Below are 26,997 nucleotides of genomic sequence, written 5' to 3'. Positions count from 1 at the left end.
CGCTGGCGCCGCTCGCGCCTCAACGGGCTGGCGGCGCAGCGCGCACGCGCGGCGCGGGACTCGCTGTCGCTGAGCAGCGGCTCGGGTGGCGGCTCGGCCTCAGGCTCGGACGACGACGCGGACGGTGCGCTGGCGGCCGAGAGTACGCCTTTCCTCGGCCTGCGCGCGGCGCACGATGCGCTGCGCTCGGACTCGCCGCCGCTGTGCCCGGCGGCCGACAGCAGGACTTACTACTCCCTGGACAGCCACAGCACGCGGGCCAGCAGCAGACACAGCCGCGGGCCCCCCCCCGCGGGGCAAGCAGGACTCGGCGCCCCTCTAGGGGCCCCCGCCGCCCCGCCGCCCCCCTCCGCCTCGCCTGCCCCACTGTCTTTACGGAGAACAGAGACCACCGCCTGGAGAGAGAAAGGAGGAAAAAAAGAAATAAAAATATTTTTATTTTCTATAAAAGGAAAAAGGTATAACAAAATGTTTTATTTTCATTTTAGCAAAAATTGTCTTATAATACTAGCTAACGGCAAAGACGTTTTTATAGGGAAACTATTTATATGTAACATCCTGATTTACAGCTTCGGAAAAAAAAAAAAGAAACAACAAAAAAAAAGAGAGATGGGCCAATTTTTTGACTCTTTAATAGAAACCTATATTGTGGTGCCTTTTGCTGTACGCTAATCTGGAGCTCCTGGAGAGAAGTCTGGGTTGTGGGGTGGGGTGGGGCTGAGGGGACTGTAGGATCCCCAGCTGGCAGGGGTGAGAGGAAGCCGGCAAAGAAAAGACTGCTGGGTGCTAGTGGGGGCAAGGGTGGGGGCTGGGAGGGGATCCGCCCTGAAGAAGGAAATGAGGACAGGAGTAGCTTTGCCCTCAGGCAAGATCTTCAGGCCCCTGACACCCTGAGGAGAAGGTGGGGATCCTAGGCTTGGAGCTAGAGTTGGGGTCAGGTAACTTTTGGGGGGGGAGACTTGAGGCCCAGCGACAGCAACCAGAATGGGGAGGGGGCCACCCTGCTCCTCATAGCTGCTAAGGGAGGGGGCACTAAGAGGTCTTCCCAACAGCACCGGCCCCAGGGAGGGGGCAGCTCTGCCAGGGCCCCAAAGTTCCAGCTCCTCCTCCCCTGTGGCCTCCAGGATGCCCTTCCGTCCTCTGCAGCACCTTCGTTTACAGGTTGTCTTTTCTATTTTATGCCTGCATGTCCTTTGCATTTCAGATTCTTTAGATTGGATGCATGGTCACGCTGGGACCGAGAAGAGCCACTCCACAGTGTATTTGATTCCCCTTTTAGCAATAAAGTAACACCATTTCCTTCCAGACCCCAAGCCACCTACGAATTCCACTCCCTCCCCACCCCGCAAAACTGGGTCCACTGCTAATTTGTCAAAAGGTAATTGTTTAAACAAACAAACAAACAAATGAGAACCCTGCCCTGAAATGTCCAAACACCTGACTGTTGACACTTGAACATTTTTATATTATAAATAAAATCAGAAATAACTCATGTTTGACTGTGTGTGCCTAGCCCCCAGGTGAGAATGAGGACCTGGGTGGAGATGGATGGATGTTGGGGTGGAGATTGGAGAGGGCCAGGCTAGTCCCTGGGAGGAAGAGACTGTCCCTCTAATCTCCCTGGCTTCAGCTCCCAGGACAGGCTCCAACCCTCCTCCCTCCTCCAAGATTATTCACCGGGTATCCCCCCTGGCTTCTGGGGAACCTGGCCAAGGGGCTGATGCAGATTACTCTGCTTTGAGCTCAGCCTCAGACCTCTGGCCCACTTCCTACCCTGGAGCTCCTGGGGCTGGACTGAGGCAACAATTTCCGGGCCTATGTGGGTGAGGAGGCAAGGGTTGTGGGATTGGCACTGGGGCAGCTGAGGCAAGATGACCCTTGGGGCCTCAAGCATGTCACAGGCAAAGCCTGGACATGCAAGGTGGCATAATGGGTACCCTTGGCTGCCAGGAAGACCACAGCTGCTGCAGCTTGTAAGCCCACAGGGTGTTGTGCTTTTCCCAACTTTATAGCCCCTCAGAGCCAGGGCCTGTTTAAACCTGCAGTCCCTGAGGAAGGCATGGAGAAGGTAGATGGCGGTCCAGGGTGCATAAGCCTTTTCCCTCATTGATTAATTTATTAAACCAGTGCCAGGATCCCTTATGTTCCAGCCGGACACAAGGAAGCCGTCTATCCAAAGAGCTCAGGTGGTTGACGTGTGTGCACACATGCACGATCGCCCCCAGAATGTGTGTGGTCGCTTTGAAGACCTACCAATGGGAGGGACAGAGAGGCTTCATTAAGGCTGAGAGGGGCGCAGTTCAAATTCTAGCTCCGCCCCTCACGGGCTATGTGACTTCTCTAGGCCACTGTTTCCTCAGCTGTTAAAGGGTGATGCCGATACCTACCTCAAAGGGTTACTGTGGAGATTATCTATAAAGCACCCAGTATTGCTTCTGGCATATGATGCTTATTAGTGGCTAATTTGATGATGATGATGGTATCCTGTGCCTTGCATTCTTGAATCACGCAGAGTGGCAAAAACTGGGTGAAGGGACGTGATGGGGAAAAGTAAAGAAAGGACTAAAGTTACGGTGTTCATTGTGGGGGGCTGGGGGGGGATAAGTACCTGTTATAAAAAAAACAAAGGAAAATAAAGAACTGAATCGTACATAAACCTGCAAATCACCTCTCCCAGGGCCCATCTTATGATCTCATCCAAATCCCTTTGCTGGCTCTGAGTTTGCTGTTGGCTTTAAGCTTTTCTAACAGCCAATAATTCCTCTATGTGATTTCTGACCTCTATGTGAACCCCAATGGTCGTGAATGACCTCTTGGTGAACCTATTGGCCTTTTCCGGAGCCCTCAGTGTCAATATGACCCTTCTGAGGGCTCGGAGTTGCGGTTACCTTCTAAATTTTCAGTCAGAAACCACCTCTGTGACTTCAGTGAACCCACTGACCTCTTTGTGAACCCCAGTAATTGTGAGTGACCTCTCGGTGAACCCATTGGACTTCTCATGACCCCAAATAATTGTATCAAGTGATTTGGTAGCGTTGTTAGCTGCTCTGGATTCTAAAATACCTACTGAGAGTCTAAGGCCAGAACCTAATCCGTCACCCATTCATTTCCCAAGCGTGAATGGGACCTGGGAACCCGTGTGGCCAGAGAGGCTCTTTTTCCCTTGTGCCCCCCAAATTGATGCCTTAGGGCATCTTTAGTGGCCCATCAGGAAGAGGTATAGCCCTGTCGAGCAGCTTCCCTACTACCACCCTGTCCCCCACAAGCACTTAGGACATTCTGGAGACTTCCTGAGTTGGTGGTCTTCCCCACTCCTCCAATCTGTCTTCTTCTCTCTGCCAGGTCAGTTTTGGTTTTCTCGCCAGCGTTCCCAGGCTCCCAAATGGTAATGGTGACATCCTGTCCCCCTCCCCACTAGACTGTGAGCCCCAGGTGGACAGGGAGCTGCTCAGTCCTCTGCTCACCACAGTATCCTCAGCACCTAGCACAGTGTGCGGCACTGTTGACCTTCACCGAATGAGAAAATGAAGGCTCAAAGAAACGCCGTGATCCAGAGTCAGTCCCCAGAAGTCCCTGAGTCTGCAGGGACCGCCCGGTGGCGCAAACCACTTACTGCATCTTGCCTGTGGTCCTCCATCCTCTGGGTTTGGACAGTCCTGGAAAATGGGCATATTAGGGGCAGAGGTTGTGGGGGAATGTGATGGTCCATTAGAATGCAGGAAAAGAATATTAGAACTCTGATTTAGATTTATTTTCATCTCATCTTTTTAAATTTCTATTTTTGTGTATGTTTTATAATGTACATAATATTTTAGTACAGTAGTACATGTATATAATTTACAATAAATAATTATACAATTAAGAAAGTGAACTAAAGATTTTTTTTACTGATGGGAGACATCACTAGTGCTCAGGGAAGCAGATCTGTCTGCAGCAGACAGAAGCCCGCTCCTCTGCTTTCATTCACCCGCCCTCGTGAGGTGGAGGGTGGGAAACTGACCCCAAAAATCAGAGACCTTTGAGCCAGCCTGGAGATAGTACAGAGAGCTCTTTTACATTACATTGCTCTTTCAATTTCACTTAAATGAACATTTACTTCCCCTCAGCAAAATGAAGGGGCCAGATGGTTTGGCTGTAAAATACACTTCAGCTGATCCAAATTAAATAACCTGGATTTAAATCACTACCTATTTTCACAGACTTCTACGTCCCTTGCATCAAATGGGAGCGTGCTTGTAAATGTTAGGTACTTAATAGATAAGCCAACCTTGCAACTAACTAAATATGTTACCACTGAGGTCAGAGTGCTGCCCAGACTAATCTATTTTAAAAATATAAAGGATTTGCTCATCATAGCTACACTGAGGGTCCCATCGCCCCCACCACTTGTCAGTCTGAGGAATGCAGGGTTTACAGGATGCTAGTCTGTGATCATCGCAGGGCAGATTTGTCTACCCTTCCCAAGCATGTCCTTAGCTAGCCTTTGTGAGTCACTAGAAGAGTGAAAGAAGTATCAACTTAAAGAACAATCAGCCACTTCTTATTCCCTTTTTTTTTCAAGACCAGAAATTACTGGCTTCCATAACGTCTCCCCCCCTACCCCCACAAACATCTTTGGGCTTGTTGACAAGTGGCTGTTGGCAAGGCAGAGTGTCTTTTATTCCTGTAGCAGTAGATCTGTACAAGAGGCCACCTCTGTAGCTCAGAGACCTGGCAGCACCAACATAAAGACCAAAATATAAACAGGGCCATGGTCCATCCCACTCACACCCTGCAATGCCTGTGGGACAGATGGGGTGGCATATACACACACTGTCTACTTATTCCAAAGCATCAACTGTAAGAGCAGAGTAAGTCACAGGTCAGCCGGAAGAGGGGAAAAGCAGTGAGAGGGGTTCAGCGCCGCCTCCACCTTCCCTCCCAGAGTGTCAGGGCCACCAAGGGACTAGATAGCAGCCCAGCAGCCTTCCTTGCTAACAGGTGGAGTGCTGAAATAGGCTTTTCCTTCATCATATTTCATCCTGATATCAGTTCCAAAATCATCTTTAAAGGGATTCCATATATATATATATATATGTATTCGTATATTTTTCTTTATATATAATTCTTATATATATATACATTTTTGTCCATATAAAAGAAAGCAGTAGTGGCCTCCATAAATGGAAGGTGAGGTGGGCGCACACACGAGTGGAGACGACTTGGCATCGAGGGAACAGGCCCGGGTCCTGGATTATTGCAAAGGGAGATAGGAGAACAGGGCATGGTTCCAAAAGGTACAAGGTGGAGGGAGGAGAGGATGGTGCTGGTGGTCTGCAGACCCGCTGCTGGTCAAGTCTGAAGAAGGAGGAGGGGAACAGCCGAGGATCCAAGCTGAGACCTGGAGTCAAGTCCTGCCCTTGGAAATAAGGGAGATGAGGGGAGGAACTTGTGAGGAGGGGAGGGCCCGGGAAGCCAGCGGCCAGTCCTCCTTTCCCAGTGAGATGGTGTCTAGAACATGCATACAACTGGCCTACGAAATGAGGCTCCGTGGTGGAGAGGAATATGAGGGCTGGGGAGAAGGTCTGAGGCCCGGAAAAACCCCAAGATGCAAGATCAACGCCATGAGTAAGCATCTCCATCTCCTTGGCCCACAGGGCTCTCTGCACCCCTCTGGCTGCCTGTCAACTGCCTGGAGCTGGTGCAAGCGGCCCCCAGCTGGAATTGTGCTCACTGACCCCTCTGGGGACATCTGCCTGCCTCTGGGGCTCGCCCATCCATGCCAGCTAAGTATCAGGCCCGGCGGTATCCTTCATGGCTTTGCTGCCAGTCACAGTCCCGTGGCCCTGACTGAGGGCCGGGCTTGAGTGTGTCTTGCGGAGAGAAGGGTCATCCCCTTCCAAGGTGGCCAGCCGGGCCTCAATCCGCTCCAGGTCATCTGAGCCCACTTTGATTTTCACAGCCAAGAGGTGGATATAGGTCTCATAACGGCTTTTCTGGAAAAAGGGCAGAGAAAGGCCAAAAACAAAGTCAAAGGACAAACAACAAAACACGAAAAAAGTATGTGTACTTTATGTGACAAAAGACTAATTTCCTTAATATTCAGAGAGCTCTCACAAATCAATAAAAAAGGAGATCAACAACCCAATAAAAAAAATAGGCAAGGGGCATGCACAGAAATGTCACTCACAATTTTAAATTTTCAAGTTAATTAGCTGTGATTTCTTGACTAGGACACCAAAAGCACTGACAACAAAACTAAAAAGAGACAAATGGGATTATGAAATTTAAAACTCATGTGTATCAAAGGACATGAACAACACAGTGAAAAGGCAATCCACAGAATGGAAAAAAATATTTGCAAATCATGTATGTAATAAGGGTCTAGTAGCCAGAAATCTATGAAATATATTAAAAACTCCTGTAATTCAACAACAAAAACACAAACAACTCAATTAAAAAATGGCAAATGTTGGAGCCCCTGGGTGGCTCAGTCGGTTAAGTGTCCGACTTCTACTCAGGTCACGATCTAACGGTTTGTGAGTTCGAGCCCCACGTCGGGCTCTGTGCTGACCGCTCAGAGCCTGGAGCCTGCTTCAGATTCTGTGTCTCCTTCTCTCTATGCCCCTCTCCCGCTTGCACTCTGTCTCTCAAAAATAAACAAACATTAAAAATTTTTAATTAAAAACATGGCAAATGTCTTGACTAGACATTTCTCCAAAGAAGGCATACAAATGGCCAATAAGCACATGAACAGATGCTCAACATCATTATCATCGGGGAAATGCAGATCAAAATCACAATGGGGTATCACTTCACTCCTATTAAGACAACTACTATCAAAGAAAACTCAGCAACTAAGTGTTGGTGAGGATGTAGGGAACACTGGAATGGCACACTGCTTGCTGTAGAAAACAGTATGGCTTTTCTTCAGAAAGTGAAAAATAACAGGAGCCCCGAGATGGTTCAGTGGGTTAAGCATCTACCTCTTGATATCAGCTCAGGTCATGAGCTCACAGTTTCTGAGTTCGAGCCTCGCGTCAGGCTCCACGCTGACAGTGCGGAGCCTGCTTGGGATTCTCTCGCTCCGTCTCTCCCTGCCCTTCCCCACCCCTCTCTCTCAAAATAAATAAATAAACTTAAAAAAAATAAAGTGAAAAATAGCATTATCTTGTGATTTAGCAATACCATTTTGGGGCATACACCCAAAAAAACTTAAGGCAGGATCTCAGAAATATTTGCACACCCATGTTCATAGCAACACTATTTATAAGAGCCGAGAGATGAAAGCAACCCAAATGTCCAGCAGTATATGAAAAGATAAGAAGTGGTATCTATATACAATGGAATATCATTCAGCCTAAAAAGGAAGGAAATTCTGACACAGGCCACAACGTGGATTAACTTGAGGACAAGCCAGTCACAAAACCACAAATCCTGGATGATTCCACTCATACGAAGTACGGAGTCCAACTCAGAGAGACGAAGGTAGAACCGCGGTTGCTGGGGGTGGAAGGCAGAGTGCAGAGGGAGGGGCTGGGGAGTTGCTGTTTAATGGGTGTAGAATTTCAGTTTAGGAAGATGAAAAAGTTCTGGAGATTACCTGCATAACAATGTGAGTAGACTCAATACTACTGAACTACATACTTAAAAATGGTTAAGACGATAAATCTGATGTTATATGTATTTGCCACAATTAAAACATTTTTAATCCAAACTAATATAAGATACCCCTGGTTAAACCTCTCAGATTAGTGATGATTGAAACATTCAGTAGTGTCCAGTGTTGGTGAGGGCATGGACAGAGTAGTACATTCATAAGCTATTTAAAGTGTTATAAATTGGTAAACATTTAGAAGGGGAGATTTGGCAGTGTCTGAGGGCCTGACTCTGAGCTTCCAGCCCTCACCACAGTCAGGGGAGGCTGAGATCCTAGAAGAAGCAGGGACTACAGGTGAGGAGACACTGTTCTCACACAGCTCTGCGACATGAACAGAAAGACCCTTCATTGCTGGGCTTCACCTCCAGGACCCATCCCCCTCCCCCAGTTAAGCCAGCGGGAAGTGAGAAAGACAGGGGTGCTGAAATTCCAATCCGACTGACTGCCTCGGTTAGGATTCAGGCTCCGGCACTTCTTAACTGTCACCTCAGGCAAATGATCTGCTCTCTCTAAGCCTCAATTTTCCCATCTGTAAAATGGGGATAATAACAGACCTCACTTCACAGAGTTGACATGAGGATGAAATCAATCAGTACAAGGGAAGTAAAGGGAATCGCAGCTGCCTGGCAATTAGCGAGAGATCAGTCCACTGTAGCTTTTGCCATCCCTATGTTTACACTGCAGAGAGAGTGGGTCTGAGAAGATTTCAAAAGCTGAACAGCTTTATGTTTTTTTAAAGGTCAGGATCTCTTGTGGGAACTCCCTTTTCCTCATACCTCAACAGAAAATCAATGTGGAAATCTAGAGATTGAGATTGGTTACTTCCTGCCATTCCTGCTCCAGAGGCTGTCTGAGCCTCTACATTGTCCACTCCTGCAAGCAGGTCAACACAAAGGCTGTCCAAAAGGGACAAGTGGTTCCCACCTCCCTCCCGCAAGCTGCCCCCCTCTGCTTGACCCAGTGAGAGTGATGCTCCATCAGCCCCGTTTGCAGAGCATCAGGGGGCAGGAGGGGGCAGGGAAAGGCAAGATGGGAGAAGGGAGAACTTAGGTGCTGTGCTTGATAAACATGTGCAAAAAAGGAAAATGACACAAAAGGGGGAGCAGGCCATGCACACAGGCTCAAGCGGTCTGTGGTTTTGTTGTAACAGCTTCCAGAGTGGGCGGCTGGGTCATGAGGGCATGGAGGTGAAGAGGGTCTTAGAGAAGGGTGGTACCCGCCTGGTGCTCTTTGAGAGACACAGGTGAGGGCACAATGCTTGATTAACAATTGGCAGCTGGACTGTGCAGAGACTGGCCCACAGGAGGCCGTGCATGGCTCAAGAGCACCTCAGGGGAACCCCCAAAGTGGGGAGCGCCCAAACCAGGAGTCCCTGGCTGTAGAATGATGTTGGCGACAGGAGAAGAGCTGGCTTCCTCCTCCTGCCCCAGCCCTGAGCTTCGCAATCGGCCCCACGGAGAACCCACCTCAAAAGTGAGATAGTGCTCCTTCAGCCGGTTCTCCTCGGCCTCCTTGGACTTGACGCCCCTCTCGACAGGGTGACACCTGTGCTCAGCCAGCTCCGCAGTGACCTGCCTCAACTTGTTCTCATGAGAACGCAGCTGCTCCTCCTGCAAAGACATGTCCTGGACTGTGAGGGCCCACTCTCAGGAAGGCACAGGGGTGGGTCTAATCTCGGCCTGCTGGATCTGCTTCACCAAAGGGAAACTGAGGCCGGGCCGGGGACATCAAGTATGTGGAGGACCTGAGGGAGTGGCCCTCCACTCTTCCACTCCCCGCTCCTTGCTTTCATCAGCATCAACTCTCCTGGATAAATCTGCAGCAGGCTCAGGAGATGAGAGGCCCGCACACTGGAACGTGTGTGTAGACGCTGACACAGGCACACCAGCACTCCAGATGCACTCTGCCCCCACCCCGGTTCACAGGGACTCTCACGGGCACACACAAACACGATGGACCAAGGGACAGCCTGGCCTCTGCTACCCCTGGCTCCACAGGATGCACACATTCTCTCGCATTCTCCCCCAGACAGACTCCATGGTTACAGACCCAGGATCATACCCAAAGACAGGCAGAGACACTGTTCCTCACAGACAGGTGCACACGTACATCCCACCCACCGGAGTACGGCCAGACCGCTTCATGCTGTGTGAGCAGTGGGCTGCGCCTGTGTGCGTATGTATGCGCATGTGTGTGCAGTGGAGGTGCGGGGAGAGAGCACGTGTGTGTGTACCTGTATGGTGTATGCCTGCGTGGGGTCTGCGTGTGTGTGTGCGTTGCATGTGCGTGCACAGGGGCTCTGGTAGCTCAATGGAGAGGTCCAAGGCAAGGGCCCAGTACAGAAGGGGGGCCAGGCGGCATGGAGCCCCTGCTGCCCTCCACCTCCCAAGTAGCGTTCCACCATTTATCCTCTCCTCTCCAAACTACCCCTGAAAAAGTCACGTAGTTTTTTTTTTAGGATTACAAATAAAATATTTAAGGGTAGATCAGGACAGCAAAAGAGCCGGCTGAGTCTCACCTGTCTCCAGCTCCCTGCGGCACACACATTCTCTCGCATTCATGCTCAGACACGCACAATGCCCACAGACTCACAATGACATCCACAGGATACACCCCCATTGGCAGAGAAGAATGTAAGCCTCTGTGTGGTGTATGGCCTCAGTCATCCCATCTGTAAATGGGGGTGGGGCGCAATGGGGATGGAGGAGAATATCTGCCTCTTCACTTTGTCTCTTAGCCCAAGATCAGGCACCATCTAGGAGCTGAGGTGGAGGCTGCTGAACGGGGGGCCTGGCTGGACACAGCCTGAGGAGGTGGCATTGGGGTCCCGGGAGCTTGTACCTGGCAGAGGCGAGTGGTGCAGGAGGGCAGCAGGGGCCGACAGAACTTCTTCATGGAGCTGACAGCCGCGGGGAAGGACGGGGCTGAGAAGATGGCAGCCACCAGGTTGATCCTAAGGATCCAGGACAGCATTTCTTCCTTGCTCCTGAGGACAGGATGGGAGGGGAGATGGCACCGGCTTCTCACAATAGGACCCCCTGTCCCCTACCCAGGCCCCAGGACCCAGCACTAGCCTGGCATAGGGAGGCCATCAATCCCTTCACAAAAGGGGGACAAAGGAGTGAGGGAGGATGGCGGGATGGGGGTTGGATGGGCCTGGTCAAGTCTATGTACAGAGCTCCTCTCACTCCCAGCGGCTAGGCAAGACCTGGATTTTCACATGAAAATCAAGCTGTCCAGGTCCAGAGCTAATGGCCCTGGAGTAAGAGGACTTAGAGTCAGCAGGTGATCCCTGGATGACTCGAACCTAGAGATAACTGGACAAGCAGTGTCCCCACTCGGGTTTCCTGTCCCTTCCCCACTACCTCGTCCAGCATACACCCTCCCATCTTGAGAGGTCACCTACCAGCCTCCCTCCTTTTAAGCTCATGTGACACATGAAACTCCAATCTCAAGTCACAGGACAGGATGAAGGGGAGTGTACAGAGGTCTTCCAGGGAAACTACAGGACAAGTCTTTCCCATCCATTTCCCCACCGTGATTTACAGTAAAGGATGATTCATTAAGACTCCATCTGCCTTGGACGTAGGGACTTCAGCGTGCAACTGGATCACCTGAAAGCCTGGTTAGAACACAACTGCTGGCCCAGCCCCAGAGTTTTTGATTCAATAGGTCTAAGGTGGGGCCAAAGAAATTGCATTTCTAACACATTTCCAGGAGATGCTGAGGACCACACTTAAGAACCTCTACTTTGGGCGACCCCAGCTGTCAGTTGTGTGGCTGACGTGCAGGGCTCCCCGCCTGAGATGGATGAGGAGAGGGGTGCAGGGTAGGCTCGATGCTGCAGGCCCTGAGGCCAGGGTAGGAGTGAGGGGGCTCCCACTCCTACTTACGGTGCCTGGAAGAGGAAGACCCTCCAGTCAGCTGTCTTCAGCTTGAGCACATTGGACTTCTTGCTGTAGTCGGAGGCCCTGGTGGCCAGAGCATGGTGCACACGAATGGCATTCTTCAAGTCACCCTCAGACAGAGCTTTGTCAGGCCTGTACTCATCCTGGACAGATGGGGTGGGGACGGGCAAGCCTCTGTCATCACCAGGCTCTGGTTTGCTAGCCCACACTTCCTCGACCCTCGCCATCCCCCCCCCCTTTTGCTCTCCTTCCATTCTTCATTCAGCTCTTGCCACTCTGGTGCCATGCCCTCCCCAACAAAGCACTCCAGCCTCTCCTCTCCACACCTTGGTTTGTCCCAAGGCCAAAGAGAACTTCCACTGGGTATCCTCGGACTCCTGGGCACTTAAAAGGCCCTTCCCTGAAAACCCAAGGCTCTGACTGAGCTTGAGTCAGGTTTTAATGAGGGGAAGACCCAGCATCTGCCTAAGCCCCACGTCCTGCCAGGGACCCTCTGAGCACCACAAGGCAGGGGCCGGTTGGAAGACTGCACTGGCCTTTTTTGGGTAAGGACTCTGGGGGCAGTCTCTCACCTTCTGCAGGTACAGGATGGTCCCTTTGAGCACCGCGTAGAATTTCTTCCAGCCACGCCTCCCACGGGGTGCTAGGGATGGGGGTAAGGGTAGTGTGGCCACAACCACCCACCCCAATTATCTCCTCCCCCACATCCCCTTACATTCTACCTAGGTGTGCAACCCCAGACGAGCAGCCATGGGGCCAGACCCTCCCCCAAGACTGGCATCCCTCCCCATGTCCCTTCCCCTGCCTGACACCCACTCCTCTTGCCATCCATGTCGGCGTGAGTCTTTCGAGTCAGCACGCCATGCTTGTAGGTGGTAGCGCTGAGAGCCTGTGGAACATCCAGGAAGGGGTTGCCACCATCCAGGATCCGTGTCACCTTCTTGGTGCCTGTCCCAAACTTGTCATCCACCAGCTCAGACAGTGATTTCCTCAGTTCGTCCTCATCACTAGGAAAATAGGAGGCCTGAGCACCACCTCCATGAAAGCCTTAGCCCCACATGGACATGCTCCCTCCTCACCAACCACTCCTCTGGGAAGCGGTCAGAGGTGAAGAGCAGAGGTAAAGAGGTTCCAATTCCAGATCACAGATCCATATATTTGACCCCTCTCCTTAGTCTTTGATTCTGACCCCTGTCCTCTGAGCTTTGATTTTTGGCCTTCAAGCTCCAATCCTCCAAGCACTCTTTGACCACAAAGTTGGAGACCTTATTGGTTTTATTCCTTATTTCTTCTCTTCCATACAACCCTGAAAGCCCAGCCCCAGGGAGCAGTGACCCATGGCCAGCCTGAAGCTGCTGACCAAGCCCCACAAACATGTTGGGGAAAGGTGGGCCAGTAGATGAGGCCCCTAAAGTTTAGGATCCCCATTAGAGCCCTGGTAGAAAAATGCCAGATCTTCTCAGTGTTGTTGGAATTCCTCACAATTCCTACCTGGGCTCTCTACATGTACCCAAAGACCAAGGTGCCCTGGAGAGCACAGGAGGGTGGGGCAGCCACTTTCCCGAGGAGCCTCTCAGTCTCCCCACCCAGCAAGGTCACCACACCTCTTTCCAGATGGCTGGGCACCTCCAGGTCTCACTGCCTTTGCAGAGGAACAAGTTATAGTGACAGTTGCCCCTCCCCGCTACCAAGAGCTGTTACACTGGGGTCTCATGCTTCCTGCCTGCTTACCTCCCAAGAAGGAAACTATCATCATTGGGAATAGTGGCAATATTGCAGTATAGAAAACAAGTTGTGGCCATCATGAAACTCAAGTCACAGTTTAATCTATTCCATACCAGTGTAAACACTTCACACTTTTTATCAAGATAAAAAATGTACCCAAAGGGGAACTCAACGTGTGGTGCTGACCTGCTGGACAGGGGTCACCAGAGCCCTGGGCTGGGAGATATCAGCACCATGGAGAGTGACAGAAGTGACTTCCCTGCACCCTCAGCCACTCCCTTTTTTTCCTTCCCAGTGACTCACTTTCCCCATACCTGTGCCCATGGGCACTACTCACATGGCCCATTCCAGCTTTTCATTCTTGATGGAGTTGTAAAGGGTCTACAACAGGGAAAAAGAAAAAGAGATGACTTCAGATGAAAAGTCAAAGAAATCTGAATCTCTAGTAATGTGGATGTAGTGAAGTATCATTTCAGCCAGTGGGGCAAAATGGGTGTTTGATTCACAGTTGTTTGTTGGGTGGGTGAATGAATGTGGGGTGGGTGGGGAGATGATTGTTCAGATGAATGGGTGAATAGATCTGATGATGAGGTGGGCAGATAGGTTGGTGGGTAGGTGGACGGGTGGACAAATGAGTGGGTGAGTGAGTGCTCATGGGTGTAGAAGGTGTATGTGTGGATGATGGGTGGGCATAGGGGCAGGTAAATGAGTTTCTGGGTAGGTGAATGGATGAAAGGACGGCTGCATGGGAGGTTGGGTAGATGGCGTGGGTGGGGAGATGGGGTCATTTGATCTCACAAATACATTCTTTTTTTTTTTTCTTTTTCATGTTTATTTATTTTTGAGAGACAGAGCACAAGCAGGGGAGGGGAAGAGAAAGAGAGATACACAGAATCTGAAGCAGGCTGAAGGCTCTGAGCGGTTAGCACAACAGATGCTGACAGGTGACCCTCCCATATACTTCTTAACAAGCACTCCTTGATGGTGAAAAAAAATAATTATGGTAAGAAGAGTGATGGAGACAATGTTCTATTTTTTGACCTCCAGACTCATTATCCAACTACCTACCTGGCATCACCATATCCTTCAAACCCACCGTCTAAAACTGAACTCATCACTTACCCCACCCCCATAAACCTGCTCCTCTTTCCCCCAAGGCAGAGAACTGACCAGGCTTGAAAGGCTTGTTGAGTTGTGCCCTGGGCTCTAACCTCACAAGAAAACTAGAATCCCTTAATTCCTGGTGATGTTGAAAAAATGGGTGGGTTTTTCACTGTGGTGATGACATTAATAGTTGTGGTGAAGGTGGCAGTGGTGATCAAGGTGGTGGTCGTGGCCATGGCAGCTGTAACAACTGGTGGAAGGTTTGAGGATTGCCATAACAGCAATAATGATAATGGAGTGCCAAAAACAAGTCTCATAAAGCCTATCCCTCTGCCTAACTCAGGGAACACGTAACAGTCAAATGATGAACTGGATGTTCACTAACTCTGGTGAACATGGTGGCCCTGACCCCAGTATTAAAAACCTAGACTGTCAGGTGGGTACCTGGATTGCTCAGTCAGTAGAGCATGTAACTCCTGATTCCTGGGTCATGAGTTCGAGCCCCATGTTGGGTGTAAAGATTACTTTAAAAAAATCTAGGAGCTCCTGGGTGGCACAGTTGGTGAAGTGTCGAACTCATGATGTTAGCTCAGGTCATCATCTCATAGTTCATGAGTTCAAGCCTTCCATCCAACTCTGCACTCACAGTGTAGGGCCTGCTTGGGATTCTCTGTTTCCCTCTCTTTGCCCCTCCCCTGCTCTCTCTTTCTCAAACACAAAATAAATAAATAAACATTTTTGAAAAATCTAGGGGCATCTAGGTGGCTCAGTCAGTTAAACATCCAATTCTTGATTTTGGTTCAGGTCGTAATCTCACCGTTTGTGAGATCAAGCCCCAGGTCAGGCTCTGCACTAATGACACACCCTGCTTGGGATTCTCTCTCCCGCTCTCTCTCTCTCTGCCCTTCCCCTGTTCATGCACCAGCATGCACAATCTCTCTCCCAAAATAAATAAATAAATAAACTTAAAAAAAAAAAGAAAGAAAAAATCTAGATTGTCAAGATTTAGTGGAGCAGAGATCTCTCTCCTCCCCACCTATTCCCCACCCACATGTGAGCATGGGAACCCTTAACAGATTTTACCTTGAGCAGGTCTTTGGCAAAGTCTTGGCCATCATTCAGCTGGTCCAAGTTGGCAATGAATTGCTGACAGGACATCTTCTTGCCAATGTTCTGTAATGGAGAAATGGTTCTAGCTGAGAGTAGGGATGAGGCTCGTGCGATCCCCACACCCTGCCCTGCCCAGCCAGAAGGGTGGAGGCAGCATCAAGGGCAGTAATGAAAAATACTGCCTCCATTTCCCTTTGTCTCCAAGGGTTTACAAAACTCTTTTTCACTTTCAAGATTCTATCTCACCCTCAAGCATCATGAAAAGTTGGAGTTCTCCTCTCGCCCAGATGGAGTCAGGTTGGACTCAATTATATAATAGTTGATATCTGCCAGGTGCCTAGTGTGTTCCAGGGATTGTACTTGACATGCATTATTTTATTTCGTTCTCACAACAAGGAGAAGGTGAGGTGAGTGTTATCATCATCCCCATTTGACAGTTAAGGAAACTGAGGTACAGGAAGGTGAAGTGACGTGCCCATGATCACACAGCAAGGAAGTGGAAGGGCTGAGTGTGTCTGACACCAAAGCCCATGCTCTCACCCGCTACTCCATGGTTAACTCTCCCAAGGTCACACAGCACCAGGACTTGAACCCAGGCCTCTTGGCTGCTGAGCAGAAGCTCTGTGTATTCCGTCACAACTGTCTCACCCTCTCACCTGTACAGAGGGGCGGCAAGACCTCCAAGAGGTAGGTGAAGTGAGGGAGAGGTTGGTCTTAAGAGAATCAAAAATCAATTTCCATCAACACACATGGGTACCCCATGCTGAGCTGGGCTGGGCTGGGGCCAAGGGAACCCAAGCAGATGGTCTCACTCCAGGAGGCACAAACAGACAAAGAGCTGAGAATGACTGTACCCCCAAGTTCTGCCTTTTTTAAACCACTGAATAGCAGAGGGGCTCCAGTCCTCCAAACCCAACACCTGATGTACATACTTTCAGACTCTTCTTGCAATATCCATGTTTGAGGACACACTGGGTGGCACTTCATCTTTGTAAAGATGAAGACCCTTGAACATCAGATACCTATTGGTGTAGGATTTTGTGGATTTAGGTTTGCTTTAAGACAATATTTCCCAAGACTTACCTACAGATGGGAATAGGGATTCCCCCAAAAAAAGATTTCATAATCAAATAAGTTTATGTGCATGATTCAGAGTGCTTAATGTGCTTTTGTGTGTTGGGAGTCTCCAAAGAGAGGATTCCATGTACAGCTTCCCGTATCCATTGACCTTAGCCCCATCTTAACAAAGAGAATCTATTAATATCATGTGGGACGTTCACATACCACAGAAAATAATTCAGAAAACAAGAATATAAGGGAGCATAAGGCTTTGTAAGTAGCTGACAAGCAAGAGTTTTCTATACCTTTCCAAAGGGTTAAGGAGACAAGATCTTGTATGTGCCTCAATAGGGTATGTTTCTTATGTTTATGTGTACATTTTACATGGACATATATGTTCCTGCATAATAGCCATTTATGTCCACATTCATAACAGGAATATGAGGCAATAATGTCTGAGTTCCACACACTGAACATCCCCCAGCCACCAGTCAGGAGTTCAAAATCAAAAAATAACCAGGCAAGATTTTTAATCCTACAAATGACAGGCTATCTTGTTGCAAATGAATCTTCCTAACAGAAACAATTGCTGGTCAAGATATTAATAAAACATCTGTGGGAAGGCATTGGAGAAATACAGAGCAGTGAGGACTTCAAGGGTAAAGATCCTACAAAGAAAGGAAGCATGGAGACGTGAGCCCAATAAGGAGAAGGTTTCCTCCTTGAAGCATTTGCCAACTCACAAGCAGTGGCTAAAAGGCCGAACAACTGAGAGGTCAGGAGGAGTGGAGAACAAAAACTGGAGTGCAGGGCCCAGCAAGGACAAGGGGCCCTGGGCAATACCCCAGTCATATTTCAACAACAAAAAAAAGATGAAATTAAGAAAGGAAACACTAGGAGCGCCTGGGTGGCTCAGTCGGTTGAGCAGCCGACTTCAGCTCAGGTCATGATCTCACAGCTTGTGAGTTCAAGCCCCGCATCGGGCTCTGTGCTGACAGCTCAGAGCCTGGAACCTGCTTCAGATTCTGTGTCTCCCTCTCTCTCTGCTCCTCCTCTGCTCATACTCTGTCTCTCTCTGCCTCAAAAATAAATAAACATTAAAAAAAAAGAAAGGAAACACTAAAGGGACTTCTTCCGACAAGAGGAAAATTATCCCAGATGGAAGCATGAAAAAGTAGAAAGGAATGAAGAGCAGCAAAAAGGTGGCTACATCTAAATGAATACTGATTGTATAAAACAACAATAAAAAAGTTTTCTGGGGAACAAAGTATAGAGAGAAATATAAAAGTTTAAAAGATGTTAATGGTGATACATAAGTTGAGAGGGCAATAAATGGAGAAATGAAGTTAAAGCGTTTTAAGGTTATTTCATCCCTCAGGAAGTGGCAAAAGTACATTAATAAGTTAGGATGCACATTGCAAACCAACAAAAGAATTCTGAAAGAATGAACAACTTAACAGGTTAATGGGATAAAAGGGAATTCTTTTTTTTTTTTTTTAAGTTTAACATTTGAGAAAGAGAGAGAGAGAGAGCATGAGTGTGAGCAGGGGAAGGACAGAAAGAAAGGGAGAGAAATAATCCCAAGCAGGTTCCTCACAGTCAGTGCAGAGCCTGACCCGAGGCTAGATCTCATGAACTGTGAGATCATGACCTGAGCCGAAATCAAGAGTCAGACGCTTAACTGACTGAGCCACCCAAGCGCCCCTGGGATAAAAGGAAATTCTAAAAAATACTTTAATAATCCAAAAGTAGGCAAAAAAAAAAAAAAAAAAAAAAAAAGGAGGGGAAAGGAACATAGAAAAGGTAAGTCAGAGAAAACAAATCATATCCTGGTATGTTTAAATTTAATTATATTAGTAATTCGTTAAATGGTCAAATTAACAGGCAAAGACTATCAGACTTGTTTTTAAGTATATCATACAAGAAGACCTCTTAAATAAAGAGACAGAAATCTTAGAAACAAAGGATGGAAAAACATATACTGTACATGCAAACACTAACAAAAGAACTCCAGTATAACCACACTAGTACCTGACAAAATAGACTTGAAGACAAGAAAACTTACTAGAGATAAAAAGAGACATTTTCATAGTGATAAAAGGGCCAATCTGTCAGATGATATAAGCATTCTAAATGTGTATGCACCTAATAATATAGTCTCAAAAAATAAAAGACAAAAATTTAGAGAACCAAAAAAAGAGAATGACACATTCACAATCTTGGTTGGGAATTTTAACACTGCTCTCTCAGTAACAGGAAGAACAAGAATACTAAACAATTCATTAACAACAATGAGATAAAATGGACAATCTCCTAGAAACACACAAACTATCAAAAATGCTCAAGCAGAAATAGGAAATTTGAATAGATCTATAAGAAATAAAAAGACTGAATCAATGATTAAAAACCTCACAAAAGAAAAGTCCAGAACCAGATGGCTTCAGTAAACTTTACCAAACATTTAGAGAAAAATTAACACCAATACTTCTCAAACTCTTCCAAAAAATTGAAGCGGGAAAACTCCCTAACTCATTCTATAAGGCCAACATTACCTTATACCAAAACCAGAAAAAGACATCACAAGAAAACTACGTAACAATATCCCTTAGGAATATAAATGCAAAACCCTCAATAAAATACTAGCAAACAGAATCCAGCAGCATTTTGAAAGGATTATATAGCATGACCAAATGGAATGTATCCCAGTAATGCAAGGTGGTTCAACACACAGAAATCTAGCAATGTAATACACCACATTAATAGAATGAAGGCAGGGGGGAACCACATGATCCTCTCAACTGATGCAGAAAAAGCATTTCACAAAATTCAACCCTTCTTTCACTTAAAAAAAAAAAAAAAAAAACACCCAACAAACTAGGAATAGAACTTCCTCAGAATACTAAAAAGCATTTATGAAAAACTCACAGCTAACATCATACTCAATGGTACAAGACTGAAAGCTTTTCCCCTAAGATCAGGAAAAGGCAAGAATGCCCACTTTCCCCATTTCTATTCAACATTGTCCTGGAAGTTCCAGCCAGAGCAATTAGGCAAGCAAAAGAAGTAAAAGGCATCCAAATTAGAAAGGAAGAAGGAAAACTCTATCTATTCACAAATGACATGATCTTGTATACAGAAAATCCTAAAGAATATACCAAAAATAAACACATTCTGGAAAGTTGCAGAACATAAGAGCACACAAAAATTAATTATATTTCTATGTTGGTAAAGAATGATCATAAAATGAAATTAAGAAAACAATTTCATTTACAATAATATTAAAAAGAATACTTAGAAATAAATGTAACCAAGGAGGTAAAAGATTTGTATACTGAAAACTACAAAAGATTGACAAAAGAAATTGAAGACCTAAATAAAAAAATGACATCTAGTGTTCAGGGATTGGAAGACTTAATATAGCTACAATGGTAATACTCCCAAATTGATCTATAGATTCAATGCAACCCCCATCAAAATCCCAATGACCTTTTTTGCAGAAAAGTAAAACTTTATATTCAAATTCATATGGAACTGTAAGGGCTCCCAATAGCCAAAACTTGCAAAAGAACAAAGTTGGAAGACTCACACACACTTCCTGATATCAAAACTTACTACAGGCTGACTCAATCCATTAAGCATCTGACTCTTGATTTCAGCTCAGGTCATGATCTCATGGTTCTTGGGTTCAAACTCCACACTGTCGGTACAGATTGGGATTGGGATTCCCTGTCTGTCTCCCTCTCTGCTGCTCCCTCACTTGTGCTTGCTCCCTCTCTCTAGCTCACTCTCTCTCAAAATAAAAAAAAAGTCAAAAAAGAAAACTTTTACTACAGACAAAGGTAATCAAGATAGTGGAGCACTGACCTAAGAATAGACATATAGATCAATGGCACTAACTTAAGAGCCCATAAACACACCCATACCTCTGTGGACATCTGAATGGTTTTCATTGAGTAAATCTGACATATAACATTGCATCCATTTATGGTATACAGTGTGTTACTTTGATACACTTACATATTGTAATATTACGGTCAATTAATATAGCCAAGACCATCTAATGAGGAAAGAATAATCTCTTTAACAAACGGTGCTGGGACAACTGGATACCCACAGCAAAAGAATGAAACTGAACCCTTACTTCACTCCATATATAAAAATTAACTCAGAATGGATCAAAGATCTAAACATAAGACCCAACACCATAAAACTCTCAAAAGGAAACATAGAGATAAATCTTTGTAATCTTGGATTTGGTAATGGTTTCTTAGATGACACCAAAACACAAGCAAGCAAGCAAGCAAGCGAGCGAGCAAAAATAAATAAATAAATAAATAAATAAATAAATAAATAAATAGGACTTCTTCAAACTTAAAAACTTTTGTGCACCAAAAGATATATCAAGAGAGTGAAAAGACAACTTACAGAATGGGAAAAATTTTTGCTAACCATATATCTGATAAGGGTACAGTATCCAAAATATATAAACTCAACAACAAAAGCACAAACTATGCAATTAAAAATGAGCAAAGGGTTTTAAGGAACGATTCTCCTAAGAAAATGTATAAATGATCAATAAGCATATGAAAAGACCCTCAACATCACAAATCATTAGGGAAATGCAAACCAAAACCACAATGAGATGATATAACTCCACAGTCATTAGGATGGCTATTATTGGGGCGCCTGGATGGCTCAGTCAGTTAAGCATCCGACTTCAGCTCAGGTCATGATCTCACACTTCATGGGTTCAAGCCCTGTGTTGGGCTCTGTGCTGACAGCTCAGAGCCTGGAACCTGCTTTGGATTCTGTGTGTGGCTGTCTCTCTCTCTGCCCCTTCTCTGCTCGTGCTCGCTCGCTCTCTCTCTCTCTCTCTCAGAAATAAACATTTAAAAAAAGGATGGCTACTATCAAAACACAGAAAATAAGTGTCAGCAAGGATGTAGTAAAATTAGAAAATTTGTGCCCTGCTGGTCGGAATGTAAAATGGTTCAGTCACTATGGAAAACAGTATGGCTGTTCAGAAAGTGAACATATACCTAACAGAATTTAAAGCAGGGTCTCAAAGAAATATTTGCACATCCATATATCCATAGCAGTATTACTCACAAAAACCAAAAGGTGAAAGCAATCCGAGTGTCCATCAGCAGATGAAAGGACAAACAAAATGGAATACATACATACAATGGAATATTACTTAGCCTTAAAAATTCTGTCACATGCTATAACATGGATGAACCATTAGGACATTATACTACATGGCATAAATGAGTCACAAAAATATAAATTCTGTATGATTCCACTTGTATGAGGAATCTGGAATAGTCAAATTCACAGAAACATAAAGGAGAAAGGTAGTTGTCAGTAGCAAGGTGGAGAGGGGTGTTGAGGAGTAGTTGTTTAATATGTGTAGAATTTCAGTTTGGGAAGATGAAAAAGTTCCAGAGATTACTTGCACAACAATGTGAATAGACTTAACACTACTGACCTACATTATATAAGATGGTAACTTTAGTGTTATACATCTTTTACCCCAATTAAAAAAAATTTTTTTTACTACAATTGTTAAATTTTTTTAATCCAAAATATGGGCAAAGTACTCAAATAGGCATTTCTCCAAAGAAGATATACAAATGGTCAAAAAAACATGAAAAGATGCTCAACATCATTAGTCATCAGGAAAATGTAGATCAAAACCACAATCAGACAGCACTTCATATCCCCCAGAATGGCTATCAAAAAAGAAAGAAGCATTAAAGAGGATGTGGAAAAACTAAAACCCTCATGTACTGGCAGTGGGAATTTAAAACAGTTCAGCCACTATGGAAAACATTTCCACAGTTCCTCAAAAAGTTAGGCACCAAATTAGCATATGATATACCTAGTCTACTCTTAGGAATTGAAAACAGGTGTTCAAACAAAAAAAAAGACTGGACGCAAATGTTCACAGCAGCATAAATCATAATCACTACCCAGAAGGAGGAAACAACCCAAATATACATCAACAGATAAATAGATACATAAAACATGGGACATCCGTGCAATGGAATATTATCTGGTCATAAAAAAGAATGAAATATTGACACATGCTGTAACATGGACAAACCTTGAAGACATATGCTAAGTGAAAGAAGCCAAACACAAAGGCCATATATTTTATGAGTGAATTCACATTAAATATACAGAATAAGCAAATCCATAGATGCAGAAAGCAAATTAGTGGTTGCCAGGGGCTGGGGGGAGGAGAGAATGGAGAGTGGCTGCTAATGGGTACAGGAAACCCTGCAACATTACAACCCCAGTTCGGGGTGACAAGAAAGTTCTGGAAGTACGGAGTGGTGATGATAGCACACCATATGAGTATACTTAATTCCACTGAATTGTGCACTTTAAAATGATTAAGATGGTATGTTATGTGTATTTGACCACGATAAAAAAAAAAATCAGTAAGGATATGTAAGATTTGCACAACACAGTGAAAAGACTTGACCTTATCTACATACACAACGTTTCAACCAACAACTGCAGAATGAACTTTCTCTTCAAGCCTACATGAAATAGCTACTAAAACTGTCCACCTGAAGAACATGCACCTACCCCTCTGCCAGCTCCTTTACTGCCTCTTTCTCTGACCAGAGAAGTTGTCTGGGGCTCTAGCAGGCCCCACGTTCCTGAGATCCCCACATCCAGCCGGCACTCAGTCCCCAGCACTCAGTCTCCAGAGAGCAGAGGAGTGGGGGATGGCGGGGGAGCACAAAGCAGGGGGAGCTGCTTCAATTGGGAGCCTTTGGAGAGAGCTCACACTAACTGCAACCCGAGGGGGAGCTGAGTACTTCACAAGTTCTGTCTCCTTAAGCCTCACAGGAACTTTATGAAGGTGAATGGGAGGTTTAGCAGGTAACTTGCCCCAGGCCACACAGCTGTCCTGTGGGGAAATACCGGGGACTCTGACCCAGAACGCTTTCTCCTGATCCTTTTGCAATACTGCCTCAAGAGAGAAAGACGGGATCCTCAATGTCTGTTGGCTCCAGAAACCGCAATCCTGCCCCACCCACTTCTGCTCTGGGAAGGTGCTGATGTTCCTCCTCAGCTGCCGGCATTGATGTGGGGGGTGGGCAGCTACAGCCCACCAAGCTCAGGGGTACCCTTGACCTAAGTGGCTGTTGCAGTTCTTAACCACGGAGCATCCATGACTTGGCAAAGCAGTAACTGGGTCCTAAGATTGCCCTCAGGCCCAACCAAGGGTGGGAATCGGGAGAGGAGGGGTGTGTTTAATGCTCCTTTTAAGGTACAGTAGCAATACCTGCTCTCCATACAAAGCGAGCAGTCTTGGGGGAACATTAGCCGGTTAATGGGTATTAGTTCTGGAGACATTCCCGGGGAAGGCACACATCTACTCTCCTGTTCCACAAGCAGGCTGCCAGCCCAGGCAGACATAAAGGAAACTGTCACATGACTACTCCTTAAGCCGAGGTCACCAAGGCCGGCACCCTTCCTAGTCAGGTGCCCCAGTGTACCCATGCCCTCTCAGGTTGCCATTAGGCTATGGTCTTCACATTCTTAACTCTCCAGGGATCTACAGGCTAGGCCTTGGGGCTCTCTCCCTCATTTAAATCTTAATATCAATAATGAGTCCTATTGTTATTCTTACATAATGATGTTATTCATAATTAAATCCTTACTAGGTACCCAACCTTGATGCTTGGTGTTGTGCATATTAATTCTCTCCATCCTCCCCAGGCCACTTGTCAGGAAATCATTATTCCCACCTCACAGATGCAGAATCTGACGCTCAATGTCTTGTCCAGCGTCACAGAGCCTCCACTTGGAGGCAAGAGCAGGATCTGAAGCTGGGTCTGTCCTAGCTCTTTCTTCCACTCTATGTGCCCTGAACTTTCCCGGTTAACTCCAGAACCAGACTTGGCCTGTGGTCCCCATGTGTCAACGAAATATCCCCAACCCAACACAGGGGCTCTGACCACCCCTGGATGAACAATGACGGGGCAGATGAGGTGATGAGGGACACAGAAGGGGTAACATGGAGATGCGAGGTCTAGGCTCACAGGGCATGCACACCACCGGCTACACTTACCACCTGAAGGAGGGCAAGAGAGACCAAAGAGGGGGGGTCCCCGGAGCAGAGGAAGGAGAGAAGAAGGAGTTATTGAGCCACAAGCAACACAGAGAGCCCAGGCCTGTGATGGCACAGCCTCACAACCTGGGGCACCCACCTTTTACTTCACTAATTGCCTGGGGGTGGGTCGGGGTGATGAGACCGCCTCCTGAGGGCAACCTACCATTTGACAGGTGGGGGCTGCCTGGGGCGAGGCACTTCAACAGGGCCACATCCAGACTTGCCAGACAGGGGCAGGAAGAGCACTAGCTCTTTAGCAATGCCTGGAGTCGACACAGCTGGGGCTGGCATGTCTTATTTAGCAAACCCCAATTTCCCTGTGCCTCAGCTATACTCTCTGCTTGGGGGCAAGGCATCCTGGCAGATCTCAGGTGAATAAACTAAGGCAGAGCCAAGCCTAGAAGCCAAGTTGTCCAACTCCCAGGTCTGCTTAAAGAACCATGGCCAGCAAGCAGGGATCAGGAAGGGGGATGGGAGAAAGAGTGAGCCCCAGGACAGCGCAGGGGTGGGTCAGTGCGAGCACATGCCCCTTTCCTGCCTCCCCAACTCACATGTCCGTGCAGGTCCGTGTTGAGCAGCATCAGAGCACAGGTGAGCGTGTGGATCCCATCTAAATCAGAGATGGTGGCACCCTCAGTGTGAGGACCCATTTCTTCAAACCCAGCCACCCACCTGTCTCCTGACAGAGCCAACCTGAAGACCTTGGAGAGAGCAAGAGGCCAGCCACCAGCCAAATGCACCTCAGGGCCCAGAAGCTATGCGACGCTTCCTGCTCTACCCCCCCACTGCAACACCAGAGTCACTTGCCTGCCCCAGGTCAGGGCCAACCCCTCCCTCACAAGGGACCTGAGCTCCCTGGGCCTGCTATAGGCCAGACTCCTGCCTCCTGTGACCAAACTTATCCTGACACTCAGACCCAGGAGTGGCTATGGGTCGTGGACTATGTCCCTGCCTTGGCCTTTGTCTCCTCCAATAACTGGCCTAGTCCCCCAGTTCCTGGGACTCGAGTCCATCCACAGGAAAGTGCTGCTGCTAAGAGGGTGAAGAGGGCCCCAACCCAGACCTCCACACCAGGACTCCTACCACACCAAGAATCAGCACTGCCAGGGGGAGCAGGGAGAATGAAAAACCAAAAGACTGACTCTAGGATCGAGGACTTCCAGGCACAGAGAATGACAATGGGCAAGACATTTGGAAGGTCTCTCGTCCAGCAAGCAGACCCCACTCTATGTGCCATCATTCAATGTTCACTGAACAGGACAGAGGTGGCACATGGACCAAGGGTAGGAGGAAGCCAGGGCCCAGCAGGGGCGGCAGGTGGGATAGATGGCCGTACCTTCCGAGGTGCTGTCATCCGGGTTGCACTGGCAGTACCGGCGGGAGAAGTGTGTAAGGACCCGCTCACGCTCCTGCGTCTCCCCCATCAGTGGGAAAGCCTTCAGGAAGGTTCTGGAAGGCAATTCAAGGATGCTGAAGGCCTCCTAGAGTCCCTGAACCAGTCTAGGGTAGGAATCCCCCCACACACATACCACATAAACCTGCCAGAGTGGGCCAGGGCTCTAGGGCCCCAGCATCTGGGCCAAGGGGGACATCTTGGCCCGCAGGACAGCCTCTGGAGTGTGGAGGCTAAGGGCATTTAGAATTTCAGTCCTCAGTGCCCTCCAGGAAGGAAGCAGGGGACAGATTATGAAGAACAAAGGCAGATGAGCACCTCAGGGCTACCATCAGCTCTGCTTCAGGATAAATACCCACCCCTCTCTCCATCCTCTCTGGCGGGGCCTGGATTGGCCACAGCTGCCCCTCAGACTGTTCCTCCTCAGTCATTCCTGCTCCTCACCGGATGTGCCACCAGCTGAGCCCCAGGCCCCACCCTGGCCTCCCTCACTCTTCCCCCACCCCAAATCTGAGCTGTCGCCAAGTCCCAACAGCTTGTTCTTCACCCCTGATCTCAAATCCTCCTCCTCCTCTGCCCTCATCATATGCCCAGGACACCCACAGCAGCCTCCAGACAGGTACACCCCTGCACCTCCTTGATACATCTTCCCTGCAGATACCGAATGGCCTTTCTAAACAAACATGTAGTCGAGACTCGTCCCTGCTTAAAACCTGTCATTGGCTCCCCAAAGCAGTCAGGATAACGGCCAAACTTCTCATGTTCTGGCCTTCATGATCATGCCACCTGTCTCTCCTATCCCTCCAAGGTCCCCTCCCCCCAACCTCCCACACCGCATTCACACCCTAGACAGCACAGGCACGTTCACTGCCCCATGCCTCTGAGCGGGCTGAAGCTATCTGGAAGGACTTTTGCTCCTCTACTG

At 47.5% G+C, this 26,997-nt stretch overlaps 2 protein-coding genes across 7 annotated transcripts in view; one reads left to right on the top strand and one right to left on the bottom strand.

The window, feature by feature from the left end:
* Window positions 1-1,492, top strand: part of NRG2 (neuregulin 2) — a 188,084-nt gene extending 186,592 nt beyond the window's left edge. The window contains 2 exon segments of the mRNA XM_040444660.1: window positions 1-279; window positions 281-1,492. The exon segment at window positions 1-279 is cut by the window's left edge and continues 1 nt beyond it. Coding sequence (XP_040300594.1) covers window positions 1-279; window positions 281-322 — 321 coding nt within the window. The 3' untranslated portion in view covers window positions 323-1,492.
* A 2,237-nt stretch (window positions 1,493-3,729) lies between these two features.
* Window positions 3,730-26,997, bottom strand: part of PSD2 (pleckstrin and Sec7 domain containing 2) — a 56,504-nt gene continuing 33,236 nt past the window's right edge. For 4 of the 6 annotated variants that reach the window (XM_040444655.1, XM_040444653.1, XM_040444654.1 and 1 more), the window contains 10 exons: window positions 26,016-26,128; window positions 25,229-25,289; window positions 15,460-15,550; window positions 13,610-13,653; window positions 12,364-12,554; window positions 12,120-12,190; window positions 11,533-11,690; window positions 10,481-10,625; window positions 9,106-9,249; window positions 3,730-5,975 (listed from right to left, as the gene is read on the bottom strand). In XM_040444655.1, the coding sequence (XP_040300589.1) occupies window positions 5,766-5,975; window positions 9,106-9,249; window positions 10,481-10,625; window positions 11,533-11,690; window positions 12,120-12,190; window positions 12,364-12,554; window positions 13,610-13,653; window positions 15,460-15,550; window positions 25,229-25,289; window positions 26,016-26,128 (1,228 nt within the window). In that variant the 3' untranslated portion in view covers window positions 3,730-5,765. The remainder of the gene's footprint in view (window positions 5,976-9,105; window positions 9,250-10,480; window positions 10,626-11,532; window positions 11,691-12,119; window positions 12,191-12,363; window positions 12,555-13,609; window positions 13,654-15,459; window positions 15,551-25,228; window positions 25,290-26,015; window positions 26,129-26,997) is intronic. The other 2 variants (XM_040444659.1, XM_040444658.1) reach the window with 2 other exon arrangements.

Source organism: Herpailurus yagouaroundi, unplaced genomic scaffold (genome assembly GCF_014898765.1).
Source record: "Herpailurus yagouaroundi ecotype Mexico unplaced genomic scaffold, PumYag 192, whole genome shotgun sequence".
NCBI lineage: Eukaryota > Metazoa > Chordata > Mammalia > Carnivora > Felidae > Herpailurus > Herpailurus yagouaroundi.
Note: the sequence above shows the minus strand (reverse complement) of the source record. Positions and strands in the feature narration are given on the sequence as shown.